The 15,160-nt window shown below is 41.5% G+C and overlaps 1 protein-coding gene across 1 annotated transcript in view; it reads right to left on the bottom strand.

The window, feature by feature from the left end:
* Window positions 1–15,160, bottom strand: part of MARCHF11 (membrane associated ring-CH-type finger 11) — a 147,800-nt gene that overhangs the window by 15,019 nt on the left and 117,621 nt on the right. Inside the window, exon 4 of the mRNA XM_056108965.1 lies at window positions 9,684–9,876. Within this exon, the coding sequence (XP_055964940.1) occupies window positions 9,684–9,876 (193 nt within the window). The remainder of the gene's footprint in view (window positions 1–9,683; window positions 9,877–15,160) is intronic.

Raw genomic sequence — 15,160 nt, forward strand, 5'->3', positions numbered from 1 at the left:
TTAGAGGCACTAAGAAAAGCAAGAGCAGAAGTTTCTGGGCATCCGGCATTAGCTCGGGTGAGGGTCAAAGGAGCCAGATGATTTTGCTGGGAGGACAGAGTTTCCCACCATCAAACGACTCATCAGGAAATGGACGCTTTTTTTTTTTTCAGCAGAAACAGCAGATCCAATTATGGGCTTGGGTCTGCAGGGAAAGCCATTGGTACAAAAGAAACTTAGAGGCTAATCAACATTCCAAGTTATTTTGCCTCTTATGTGAGCTTCCTTTGCAGGCCTGACAATTCACAGACATGTCCATGTTGGTGCTTCCTTTAGCACTGAGAAAGAGACAAAGGAACAACATCGCCCGCACCTGCTTCCAACTGCAATCCTGGCGTCTGGGCCCCCACTACGGCTAATGCCAATCCAATGCCCTTTGATGCTCTTCAAGCCTGGTGATGGTGCTGCTAATTTGGCGGGAGACATGCTCCGCTCCGTGGAATGTGACAAAAGACTGAGTCTGGCTCCCATGGTTTGGGGAGAGGAAGAGGGGAGGAGGTGGAGGAGGAGGAGGAGGAAGAGGAGGAGGAGGAGGAGGAGGAGGAAGAGGAGGAGGAGGAGGAGGAGGAGGAGGAAGGAGGGGGAGGAGGAGGAGGAGGAGGAAGGAGGAAGGAGGAAGGGAGAAGGGAGGAGAAGGGAGGAGAAGAAGGAGGAGGGGGAGGAGGAGGAGGAAGGAGGAAGGAGGAAGGGAGAAGGGAGAAGGGAGGAGAAGGGAGGAGAAAAAGGAGGAGGGGGAGGAGGAGGAGGAGGAGGAGGAGGAGGAGGAAGGAGGAAGGGAGAAGGGAGAAGGGAGGAGAAGGGAGGAGAAGGGAGGAGAAGGGAGGAGAAGAAGGAGGAGGAGGAGGAGGAAGAGAAGGAGGAGGAGGAGGAGGAGGAGGAGGAGGAGGAGGAGGAGGAGGAGGAGGAGGAATCTGACTTTGGAAGTTACACTCACATCAACTCTCCATACCCATGTTTCTGAGTTTCCCTTTGCTAACTTATTTGCTTCTGCACAGATTCCTCATCTCACTCAAGAAACACCAAGGGTTGGGGAAGAAAGAGGGATTTTCCCTGATTTGACAGGAATTTCAAATCGCTCCCTGGGAATTATTTGACACATCTGGTATTTAGCTATAAATATTTTACAGTTAGGAGAAAATGCTGTCTTTCCATAGTGGCTCAAGGCAGCTCACTGGAACAGATTGTGTTGCTTTCACACACTTGTTGCTCTTTCAAATCTTGTGCCTTCAGTAGCCCAGGGCAGGCGACCCCCCAGCAGTTGGGCATAAAACCCTCAGGCTCTCATGCAGAGGCAGCTCCTAAATGATGTCTGCTCTAAATGATGGCACACCTCATTACAGTGCTCATTTATTTCTTGCCCTTTCTTCTTAGTAACTAGGTTTTCCACCAGAAATGCTTTCAAGAATATTGTCAACTTCTGAATCTTGATGACAGAAGATACACAGAGCACTACAATTTTAAGCAGGAGACAGTAGAAAAGCAGATTTTGGATTTTGGTTGGAATGTTCATGAACTCCCCCACCCCACCCCTACCCCGTGAATAAATTTACTTTCTGAGTTATACTTTGCTTATGCTAACTGGTTCCTATTTGGTGGATGTGAGCCACAGGAAGGCAGGTGATCATCGTGTAGTATTTTAGAAGGAAACAATTCTGATACTGTACAGACATTCAGTCGCCATGGCTGAGGAGAGCTCACCTTAGTAACCAGAGGAGTTGGATAATCCTGGAATTGTCAAAATTCTTCACCTTAACTCAGAAAACATACATTTGGAGTTTCACATCAGCACAATGCTAACTTTCGTGTTAATCTTATCTGCTTGGGATGGGGGAAGGTGGGGATCACCAAAGAAACAACACCAAAGGCAAGGAAAAAATTACCTTTGCCTTAAAAAATGCAAACATAAACCCAATATAATGAACCTGAGAACCTAGGAAACCATTCTCCTTCTTGTTCTGAAATTCTGTAATGAAATGTGAGTATTTTACCCACTGGCAACTCTAACTTTTTGTAGCGGGTAAGGGCCACACCTGGTGATGCTCAGGGGTCACTCTTACTGCTGTACTTAGAAATCACTCCTGCATTCTAGGGGAAAGGGCAGCCCAGATAGAGAAGGGAGCATCAAATAAAGGGTGTTTGGAGGATCCTCCCAGGATGGGAGATGAATGTTGAAAGTAGACTATGGACTGAACATGTTTGCCACTCAATACCTCTTTTGCAGACCACAACACCCAAAAGGAGAGGGAAAACAAAAGGGAATGCCCTACCACAGAGGCAGGGTGGGATGGGGGAGAGGGGGGTGGGAGGGATACTGGAATCCATGATGGTGGAAAATGGGCACTGGTGGAGGGATGGGTATTTGATCATTGTATAATCGAAACCCAAGCACAAAAATTTGTAAGTCTACAACTGCACCTCATGGTGTTTCACTAATAAAAATTTTAAAAAATCACTCCTGGGAGTGCTTGGGGGACCATTTGGGATTTCAGGGATGCAATCCAGGTCAGTTGCATGCAAGGTCAGTGCTCTACCTACTGCACTATCTCTCTGGCCCTTATAGTTTTCTTATGTGTGCACAAGTAACTTCATCTAGACATCTTAGCCACTCAAAGCACATATTTTTCCAAAAGGACTAAAATAACAACTCAACAAAGTTACATGAATTTTAAAGAAGCTACTCAGACTGAAAATATAAGAGATAAAATTTTAGGTTGCAGAACATATACTGTCTGCCAAAGGAGTGATTTTTTGGTATTGACAGTAATCGCCATAGAAAGATGATATTTCCATCTGCACATATTATAGTGCATGTGCGTTAGTTTTTTTCATTCCTCGACCTCTGCAGCTTTAAAACTCAAAATAGCGTAAGCAATCATATTGTGCTTTATTTCAATATTTCCATAGCTCTGAAAGGTATCTTTGGTTCTTGGTGATTCTTCACACTGCATGTGCTTATGTGTGTGAATGTGTGCATATGTTGCCTCCATTCTCTACGCATGTGCTTTAATGTAAAACAGAACAACACAGAAAAGAAGCAATCACGAACTGGTCCTTTGGCCAGAAAGCCAATTGTCAGAAGGGGCAATTTTCTGAGAAGAAATTCAAGAAGCACTTCCTGCACATACAAAAGCAACTAGTGGAGAAGCAAAATGGCCTGCACATTACTTAATGTGCAATATGCAGAGGAAACAGACCCCAGAGCCCACTGCATGCCTGCAGGGATAAGGGAGGGCTATTCCGAGGCGGCAAACTTGAAGCTTCACCCCCGCTGCTGGTTCTGGCTTTCAGAAGTTATATTATTAGCAATGCCCAGTGCGTCCATTCTTGTTTCTGAGGTAAAACTGACCTACAAACCTACATAGTTATAGAATGGTTTTTTTTTAAAGCACTCTAACGGTGTTAAATATAGTTCAAACTATGAGTTACAAAAATTTTTAAAATGCTGTCTGTGGGCCAGAGAGATAGTACGGGGGGTGGGGGGTAGAGTACTTGCCTGGCATGTCTCACATTCCAGCTTTAATCTCTGGCTTCACATATGGTCCCTGAGCGCTCTGAGGAATGATCCCAAAGCACAGAGCCAGGATTATGCCTCAGCACACCCAGGCGTGGCCCAAAATTTATTACGAATAATGTCTGTTGGTGTGAAGGTGCGGGAAAAAACAAACTGGTGTATTCTGGAGGAGACTGAGTTGGAAAATTCTTTTCAGACAACATGGGCTGACCCATACTTCTTATTGCACCCACACATCCTGCTTCCCACAGTCTGCCTGACAGCGAGACTCTCTTTCTAAATGAGTGTCATTTGCAGAATTTTTTCCTAATAGCAAAAATGGGTAACGACTTAAGTTTCTACCTGAGGAAGACAGGTTAAGTCAATCGCTGTGCATTTGCTCTAGCAAAGGAAGAGCTCCAGATCATATTATTGAATGAAAAAGACTATCAGAACAACAACACAAGGAGTATGGACCCAGGATATTAAAAATAAAATACACAAGTGTCTATGCACCTAGATGCATGGAAACTTAATGGAACAGATTTGGAGGATGAGCATCAAAAGGTTGAGAGAGGCGTTGCTGAAAGGGGGGGCATAGAGCAAGGGCGGTGGGAGTGAAAGGGTCTTTCACATACTTCACAATTAGAAACATAAAACGCATTTTTATTTGTGTATCATGTACATATTTTGGGAGGGGCAATGAGGACACATTTAAAAACAGAAGTAAGGGGCCTGAGAGGTGACACATGGGTTAAGGCATTTGCCTTGCCTGAAGCCAACCGGTTTGATCCACCAGCACCACATGGCCCGTGAGCACCTCCAGGAGTGACCTCTGAACCAGGAGTAATGCTGGCACCACTGAGTGTAGCCCACTCCTCACCAAAGTGAAAATAATGATGAGTAAATAAAGACTATTAAAAAATAAACCATGGTTTTACATATGGTAACCATAAATTAGTTCTCGGCATCTCAGAAAAGATCAAACCATCCTACAGATATGTGTTTGGCAGTGACTTTCCATGCTAATGAGAGGAGATCTAAGCACCCTATCTATTTTGGGACTCCACTAACATAAAAGGGTTTTCCTTTCCGTGTGCAGTTGCTTCAAGAAACTGAATTCCTCATCAGGTTGGACCAGACACAAAAATGACGTGGCAACTGCCCTCACTTCCGAGATGCAAAAGGAGCCAAATGACTCCTCCTGCCCTCCAGGTCCCCTCCCAGTCCTTGAAGCTCATGGTCCTCAATAAACTCAAGCAGCAGAAGCTTCCCTTTGAACCCTACAGACAGGGCAAGTCTTGAGGCTATTGTCTTGTGAAACTTTCAGAGTCAAAGCCAAGTACTGTGCCCAGTGCTCTTGGCCATGCATTCATGCCTCCTTTCCAGGCTTGCAAATCTTCCCTCATCCACTGTGCAAATCTTTTAAGAAGAGGAAGCCAATAGGACCTTCTATGCTTATTACTCCCTAAATGACTGCCCCTTGGCTATAGCATTGTGGTGATTGGAATCCTTTATATTAGTTTCCCCTCTGCAAAATTACTCTGAATGCAATCTATTTGAATATTTCAAAGAGCTGCCCAAATACAATATGAATTTATAGCTCCATGTACTTCAGTTCCTAGACACTATGGCTTCTTTGACTGCTCTTTGATAACCTCTTAATCATTCCCCTCGAGTCTTTACTACCCTTCTCTTAATCCTCCTGAATTCATTTCTGATCTAGCCCTTTCCATGCTTCTTTATCATGTAGGAAATACAACCCACGAATAGTATGGAACTCATTCATCCAAGTTCTCTCCATTGACTATTCCAGCATATAGAATCCACGCCATCCAATAAAGTAGCCTCCAGCCACATCGAGCCATTTAAGTTAAATTTAAACAAACTTGAGTAGCATAAATTGATTTTACAATTTTAATTTTATTATTATGTTTGGGGAACATAGACCCAATAGTATCAACATGTATGGTGTTGATGCACAAAATTACTGCACCATCAATGTGCCAAATTCTTCACTGTCATCACTGTATCACTGGCATCCCATTGACCTTCGATTTACTCCAGTGGGCACCAGTAACATCTCTATTCCTCCCAGCCCTGAGAGCTTAGCAGCCTCTTCTTACTAGTCTTTCCACAACAATTGGAGACTGTTTCAGGATTAGGGGAATGAGACCTATTGTTGTTACTGTATTTGGCATATTGAATACACCACAGGATGTTTGCCAGGCTCTGCCCGAGATATGGGATACGAGAGTATCCCGCCCGCAAATTCTTAATTCTTAGCACCAAATTCTTAATGCATTTTATTATTTTGTGGGAGGATTTCACAAATGGTGCTGAGGGGTTCATGATCCCCTCCTGGTCATTCTTGACTAACTGACTCAGTGCCCAGAATGTGATGCTGCTGAGGCCCTGAAGTAGCATAAATTTAAAATTCAGTACCTCATTCTCACTAATTACATGCTTGATTTTAATGTTTAATAACTAAATGTAGCTGGTGCGAATGGCAAAGGTCCCCAAACACAGACCTACTGCTCTCTTTTAGGAAAAAATAATCAAGCAAATAAACAGAAAATGCCCCCAATTGCAGCCAAGGTCACCATCTCCTCATTACTCCAGTGCCCCCAATAAAGTTGCTATCAGATTTGCACTCTGTGAAGCACTGCATTATGGTACAGATGTTTTCAACATTGCAGGAAGTTCTATTGAACAAACTCCATCTAGGAATTTTAGCAATAGTGCGCCCAGCCCTTCGGGAGAATTCAAACGCTGATAGCAATAAAAAGTTAACTCTTGGGAAAGAAGCAAATGCACCAATTAGTGATGGATAAATGAAGCAACAGACAAATTCCTGCATCTGGAATTGAACAAACCAATTTTGCACCAGAATGACATGTTCTTCGAATCTTTACATTTCTGTTCAATAAAAATGCAAGAATAACCCTTTCATAAGCTTCCTATAACCTCAGTGGATGATAACATTTTTTAAAAAATTCTGGAATATTCTGAACTAGATTTTTTTCAAGGTTATTTTTTTGTAAAGACATTTATGAAGTCACCGATCTGCTCTTTCTCATTTAAGCCCAAACAAGTTTGCAGAGCCTGGACAAACAGGAATATAAAATGCTTCCAACCCTCTTCAAGCTCTGAATGAAGAGCCGATCTTACATCTTACAAAGATGACAAGCAGACAGTCTCATGGCCCCCAGGAATCTGCCTGAAATCGTCTACTCCCTGCAGTCAACTGTTCCATCCAACCACTGCCTTTACAACTGTACACACACCACTGAATTCTAATCACCTACTTATTTGCCTCTCCATCCCATGCTGCTGGGAGTTCCGGGCAAAGTGACCAATCTGATTTGTATTCCCGATACCCAGCATTGTGTCTGACACAGAAAGTGCTCAATAAATCTGTACTGAACCAAGTTGAGAAAATGATGCTCAAAGCTGTAAATCTGCTATTCATTCTAACACTGACTAGAATTACAGTCGAGGCATTTGAGTTATCTGTGCAATCTATTTTGTTATCACCTACGTTTAATTAGCAGTCATTTGAAATGTCAGTAGGAGTTATTAGCAGCCCTGACTCAGCTGGTTCCTGGGGGGTCTACGGTGCCAGACATAGACCCAGGGATCTCCCTTAAGCGCCCGCCCTCTGAGCCATCTCAGCCCTGCTTTCTTAATTATAGTAGTTCTTCAATTTCTGGGGGAGAAAATAACATTTATTTGGGCCTAAACAGACTAAGTAAAATTCCATTACTAAGTATTTTATAAACATTACTAAGTAAAACAAACAAAGTTGTTCAATTTCAAATCTTCACTGTTTGCTTTTGGGACACCCCCAGTGGTTCTCAGGCTTTACTCTTGGCTATGTGCTCAGGGATCACTCCTGGTGGTGCTAAGGATCACCTAAGGAGCCAGGGATCGAACCTGCGTCAGCTGTGTGTAAGACAAGCCCCTTAACAGCTATACTATCTCTCCACCCCCTATAGGAATTCTTTATCAAAATACACAGAAAACTGATAAAAGATAATTAGATCCAACAAGTTAAAGGCAATGAACAGTACTGTCAATATTGAAAACTTGGATTAAACTGCACTTTCCAAATATTTCTGAGGACATGTCAAATACTTTCTGTTCTTAAGTAACTTACTTCTAGGAAATGAACGAGCTTCCAGTTTTCAAAAGAAAAATCAAATAAGTCACTTAACTCTGAAAGATCATTAGTTCATATGCATGCACCTTTTAAAACCCAAATTTTAATAATTTAAATTCAAAACACTGGCATGAGCCATTGCATTTTAGATTCAATTACTCAGAACTGAATGCAAGTTGTGAAAAATCAGAATTTCCTGACCAGAAAACGAATAGTGCTTTTTAATGTTAATGACAGAAACAAAGTCAACTGAATTTATTCCACATCCATCCACCCCCACCCCAGCTTGACTTGGGAACCTTATGAATTTTATGGTTTACATCTGCTCCTGTGATATCCATAAAATAGCAAATTTTATAACATTGTGTTGAAAAACAGAATAAACTCTATCTCTTAAACACTGAGGGATTTTTAGAACAATTTGATAATTCTTCTTTATTTAGACAAATGCCCGAGAGATCATGTTGGTACAGACTTAGAATTTTCAAACACTGTTACATGATTATTACCTCTAATGTAAATTACTGATATTCATGATTAGTCCAATTATTCAGGCAACATCTGTTCAGTTGTAGATATTATTCATGGCATACTCCTTCCCCTTCCTTTTTTCCTTTCTGGTATAATGTGGAATCATTTCCTTTCCTATTCTCCTTTAACAAGTGGCAGGGGAGGAAACAATGAAATGAGAGAAAATTCAGACTGACTGTAACTTCAAATTTTATGAAGTTCCTTTAGAAAATAAAATGACTGAGGACATTAAGACTGTTGGTTAAATTAAGACTGTACTGAGTACAGGCATTAGTCAAAAAGATTTAAATTATTTCAATGTTTGTGACTTCAAATTGAATTGATCTACATAATTATTGCATAATAGTTAATTTATTAATTATTGCGTAATAGTTAATTTATTAATGTAGGCCTGTGTGCTAGGGATTATCCAAGATTAGAAATGAAGAGATTTGATGCTGAGTTCAGGTTTCGTGGTTCCCAAACCTCCATATGCCTCAGAATCTTGTGGGCTTATAAAGTTTGATCGTTGGGGAGAAGTCTTCTTGAAGTTTCTGGATCAGCAGGTCTGGGGCTGAGGCTCAAGAACATGCATTTTTAAAAATGGGGCTAATGATGCCACTGCCAGTGGAGTGGACTGGGGTTGGTCTGAGGACCACACTCTGAGAACCACAGTTCTATACTGCAATAGCATCCCAACATGCTTTACAGTACCCCACTGAGCTGGACACCTCATGAGGGCACAGAGCATCGTATCACTCGTATCCACCCACCCCTGGCTCCCAATGCCAAGCGGCCACCATTGAACACTTCCTGTAAACGCCTCCTGCAGTAACTCTTGTTTTCTCACAGTGTTCAGGGAGCCTCAGATCTGGGAAATGAAACCGATCACAGCCTTCCTTGGTGCAGTTTCCTCAAAGCTCAAATGTTTGCTCCTTCTTGTCTCCTACATTATGGGACTTTTAAGTGAAAGGAAGAGGAAGCAGAAAAGCAAGTAAAACTGTCCCAAATCCCCTGGCATCCCAGGGAGCTTTTCTACCAGAGAATCTGTATCACCACATCATGATGCAAGAGAACTAGACTCAGAGGACTTGTCTCTCCCCAGAGACAGTTTCTCCACTGGCCCCAACCAGTGCTCTCCCAGTCTGGACATGGGCACAATGTGTGCTCAATCCCTAGAAACCCAATTGCCTGCCCCAAATCATTTCTCCAATGTCTTCCCTTTTCACTTTAAGTGGCCATGAGCCTGTCCATGATTTCAGACTACTTGGGCATATCGATGCTATGGTTTTTTTGGGGGGGAAAAGAGCAATCAGATGGTGAACCCCTGACCTCCCTCCCACCCCAGACCACAAATTTAATTAACTGGAGAATCAAGATCATGATAATCACATTCTACATCAAATCCAAGCCGTTGAAAATAGCAGAGCTAGCAACAATGGATTACTGACAGTCGGTTAATGTGTAACGTCGTGGTCTTACCTATGCACACTAGATCCATAAAACCATACATTCCATAGCAGATTTGGAAAAGGATGTCCTTCCTCTGCCACACTGCATAGGGGCTGAAGGCTGACCAGAGGAGCCAGGTCACACTTGCTATTAAGAACAGGGATCCTAGGATTACAGCCACCATCTGAACTTTCTCAACCAGTGTTATAGAAATGCTTTGCCACTAAAAAAAAAAACAGAAGCATGTAAGAAAAAGGTGATGTGTAGAATTTAAAAAGAAAGAAGAAAACATTTCCAGCCCCATGTTTCTCTTCATTAGACCCTTTTCAATCTAATCATCCCCAAGTAGATCACCCCATTTCATCCAGGCTGTATACAGAAAAACAGACAAGATAAAGATTAATGAATTGCCTTTACTTCATTATTTTTAGTAATTCAGCATTATGTTCATTTCATCTAACTTTATACCAGATAACAGCACCGTGTGAATGGCTGAAAAATATTTAGTACCTGGGAATTTCATTATTATCTCTCATGCACGCGTGAAATTAAATACACTCTGGCGAGACGTGCTGAGAACAGAAGAAGCCTCTATTTGGAAATTGAGTTTGTTCTAACACATTTGGCTATTGCACAGGGGGGAAAAAAGCAACTGTCTCCTGTTTTTATGGGGAAATGTAGAAAATAAGTTATGTAAAGTAGAAAAAGTCATTAGGCAACACATTATATAATTCTAAAGAAATGATAAAATTGTACATTATCAGTTATTGGTACATCTCATCTATGAAGATATCACTAACTTAATTATCTAAAGGGTAATCCATGAAATAATTTTTAGTCAAGACTCAATAATTTGTATGCAAAGTGAGAATCTTTGAATGTCACAATCTTAGCACACACGACTCAAGGGGGTGCCTTTAAATATCAATATTTGGGTATAATTGGGTGTCCTGAGTATCAATATTGAGAGGATTTACAGTATAAAATGATAAAAATCTTTCAGGGGTGTTATTGACTAAAGAGAATTAATTAGTCATGTTTTCACTTTTGCATAATTGGGCCAGAAACAAAGCTAGAATTGCTAATATCTGCCAGCAAACAGTGAAACAATCTGCACGATCTCATTCAGAGAGGAAGAGTTCCTTCTGACTGTTGAGACATATGGTATACCAGAAGCATTCCTAACAATTTAAAGAGCTTTGACAAATAAATGAGCTTCAATTACCAGGGACCATTGGATCAACCTGGAACTTCCTCAAACTCTTCACTTACCTTGAGTCTGAATCTCAGCATCCCCCGCCCCACCCGACTGACATTTCCTTAACCTCCCTCATTGTTTGATCACCAGAGTTCACACACATGCTTTAAGTAGGCCTTTGACCTTGCATACTCATGGCTACTGTTTGATTCTACATTTGCTAAAATGTTAATTCTCCAAATTCACTGGAAATATCTCATTCTCTTAGGTCATCTATACTCTTTTTCAAAAACAGAACCAAATGACAAGGTTGGGTAGAACTCTAAGAGAATTGCTTCAAGTCACTGAATTGTGAAAATTCGTTTACTGAGACATAAAATGGGTCTTGCTCTTACAATGCTGGAGGAATCATGATTAAAGAGGTCAGTATTAAGTCAATATTATTTTACATTACAAAGGAAGTAGTGCTGTATTTCCAACACGCCTTCAAATTTGTTTCCTGTTGGTCTTGCTAACTTCCTGACATCAATTAAGCATGTCAACTTCCAACAATTTGAATCAGCATTGGAAGCCATCTTAAATTTAACTTTGGGACTTGTCAAAGTTTGTGTTAGGTACAATATGGTCAGCAGTACAGAAAATGGCATCCAATGAACAGCCACCAAAGCTAATACCTTGTCTATGGTTACCCCAAGGGAATTTCAGAGTGGGAGGTAGAGGCACAAGAAAGAGAGAGTTCTCTATGCTCCATCTTGGCCTACCAAGAACTTCCTGTTGAAGTACAGTGAAGGCAAGACTGGTCCAAGTGAGCAAAGTGCTTACATAACATGGTGAAGACCCTCTAGTTCTGTCAGTTCAAGCAAAGTGAACATCACTCTGCATCTAGTGAGGGAGTTGGTCCCCATCATCCAGTGTTTTCTCAGGTTCCTTGGCTCTGCACAACAAGGAAAGTCAGTCTGGACCTCAGCTCAGGTTTCCACGGTGTTTCCTATTCTGCCGGGAGGGTATTCTAAGAGACAACTAGGGGAGCACAGAGACATTATTAAAGCAGGGGGCGGGGGGAATGCTCAAGAGAGAACACAGGCTTCTGCAGACAGGAAAGAGAACTCATAACACAAAACAAGGGAACAAACCCCAAGTCAGGTTGTGGATGACCCCAGTAAGGGACAGCATGTTTATTTTTGCAAAGATGGTTTTACAGACATTTTTCCAAGTTGCCTTGACCTGGAGGTTTCTTATGAAGGTATGAAGTAGTTTCTCAACCATAATTTCCCAAAGTAGAGAGAGAGTAAAAGGGAAATTGTCTGCCATAGAAGCAGGTGGAGGGGTGGAGGTGGGGATACTTGGGACACTGGTGGTGGAAAATGTGGACAGGTGGAGGGTCGGGTGTATATACTGATCTTTGTATGATGAAACTCAAACATGAAAGCTTTGTAACTGTATCTCAACATGATTCAATTTAAAAAAAAAGTAGTTGCTCCAGTTTAGTCAGGGGAAAGGGTCTTCTTTCATATTCTTATCAGAGCCTTTTTTTCCTGCTATTCTCCTTTGAGCTAATAGCACTCAGAGTCTTATCAGACCTCAGGTGCCAAGAACCACTTCCACAGGGATTCAGCCCTGCCTGGGGTTTGGGCTGGTATCCTTTACTCAGAGGATGAGGTAGAAGCAGATACTCCTTTTTCATATCGTATCTTGATTTGAATAGTCCCTGAAACTTACTGCCCAGGAGTAGGGGTTGATTCACCAACCGGCCTATCTGCCTGCCTAACTCTGAGTCTATTATTGCCATAAGGAATTCTCATTATCAACTTATTTATCTCATCCAGATAGATTTTTTAAAGCATATTTTTAAGTCTATCAGGGAAAAGAATCACATGTTGAGTGTGTGCATGCTGGGCCCTCCACTGAGTGAGCCATACATTTCAAAATGCATGTGCCTGTCACTGTAACTGCAGTACAGGAGAGAAGGTGCTTGTCTCGCACACTGCAGTCCTCCAGTTAGCTTCAGCACTGCATATGGTCCCCTGATCCCTGAGCACCCAGCCAGGGTTCGGCCTTGAATACCACCAGGCGTGGTCCAAGAAACAAACAAAAAACCCTGAAAAACAAAAACAAACAAACAAACGAACAAAAACCAGTATGTGCCCAAGTCCAAGTTACAGAAGCCTTGAGTCATCAAAGGTGAGAGATGAGGGGCTGGAATGATAGCACAGTGGGTAGAGCATTTGCTTTGCATGCGGCAGACCCGGGTTCAATTCCTGCATCCCATATTGTCTCCTGAGTACCACCAAAAGTAATTCCTGAGTGTAGAGCCAAGAGTAATCCCTGTGCATTGCTGGGTGTGACGCAAAAAAAAAAAAAAGTGAGAGATGAGAATTCATGAATGGGCTTTACTGACACATATTCTTTTTTTTTTTTCAGGAATTATTTATTTGTGAAGTTGGAACCACTTGGAATGAGTGTTTTTTTTTTTTAATAGTGAGACATCATGAGGTACAGTTGCAGATTTACACATTTTTGTGCTTGGGTTTCAATTATACAATGATCAAATACCCATCCCTTCACCAGTGCCCATTTCCCACCACCACGGATCCCAGTATCCCTCCCACCCCCCAACCCCCTCATCCCAACTGACACATATTCTTTTGTCAAGAAATTTAATTTTAAATTCCAGACTCCTTATTTAAACTTAGTGGATCTAAGAGAGGACACAGAATATGAAATCACCGATGATATTCAGCTTCAATTAGGCTTACTAACTAGCTGGTTCAAGGCTCTGTGCCTGGTAGTTCTGAAACAATATGGTGGCCCTGATCAATGTGGCCAGTCCCTACAGAAGCTAGTTTGGGTGAATGTTGGTGCCAGTCATATGCCATCTCTGGTGTGTCCTGGAAACAGGAAATTATTCTGGATCGTGTTCCAGAGTTCAATGGCTATAACGGAAGGAAGGCCTTACAACACATGATGGGGAAGAGACAGATTTAGACTTACTAGGAATAAGAAATGCTGATGCCTCATACTTATTTGGGTGGAATCAAACTTAGAATAGCTTAAAACTTAAATCCCTGGGATTTTGGATTTAATGTGTTGAAAACTATGTCAGGAAGTTAGGCAGAAAAAAGAACAACTCTTAATACACTAGGACGTGTACTGTTAACTTAGAGTTTACTTTTTGTTATGGATATATAAAATTGTTTTAGTTTTTTGAGGCTTCTTTTAAAAGGACAGAACACTGGCCATCTGTCATTATGATGGTCATCTATCACCTATATTATAGGGAGCTCACTGCTCCCTAATATTTCTGGTGTTAGATTACCCTGCCAATGGTACAAACGTTCAAATATGTCTGACAGTGCATAGATGACCCTTAAAATTAGTATCATTTCTCTGAATACCTAATGAGGACGAGCCATTATTGAAACCAAAATTATTAAAGTGATAATGGGCATTGGGATTTCCCTTTGGGCTAATAGTTTCTTGGTAATTTCTTTGCCCACTCTATGAGCTGTTCTTCCTCAGTTTTACCATTATATGCAATAACAGGCTGGTTCACATTCTTCTCCTAGAAGAAAGATGCTGGAAGAAACAGCCAGGAAGTCCCCACCTGGTGTCCTTGCCCTAATAGGACATGGGATCAGTCTCAAGGAGCTGTGTTAATGGACCATTAGCTTGGACAATAAAAATAGAAGATGAGTCTCCAGGTACTGCATTCTCTAACCCAAGGGGATCCAGGGCCTGGATTTCAGTTTGTAAAACAGCCTGGACTTTGAACAAAAGTTGTCAACTGCTGAACATACTTTTCTAAAACCTGATTCATTTATTCCATTTAAAATGGAAAAAGCTTACCAGAGTATGGTGTGATATAACAACAACCCATTTGGCTATAAAATAATTGCTATTCCTTTTTTTCACAACAGTTGAGTATATGTGACTCTTATTGTATTTGCTGGAAAGTTCTTCATTTCTACACTAATTATTGGACCCATTGTTTCTAGCAGAAGTGGAACCAACTGGCTCTTTTTTCTGGAATCTAATAATCACAGACTGAGTTTATGTAGAGCCAGGCAGCGTTCTAAGTATATATAAGCTCATTTAATCCTCACAACTCAATGAGGAAGCTGTATTAACATCCCTATTTTATAGGTAAGTAAACTGAGGCAAGGTGGTCATATCATTGACCCAAAGTTATCTGTTTCAGATTAAAGTGAATATATCCACCTAGGCAGTCAAGGTCCTTAGTGGATTCATGTACTTTCATCCTTGGATAGCTTCGTACAATAATTTGGGGGAACTCTGATAACAATTAACT

The sequence above is a fragment of the Sorex fumeus genome, unplaced genomic scaffold, assembly GCF_029834395.1.
Source record: "Sorex fumeus unplaced genomic scaffold, SorFum_2.1 ptg000240l, whole genome shotgun sequence".
NCBI classification, from domain to species: Eukaryota; Metazoa; Chordata; class Mammalia; order Eulipotyphla; family Soricidae; genus Sorex; species Sorex fumeus.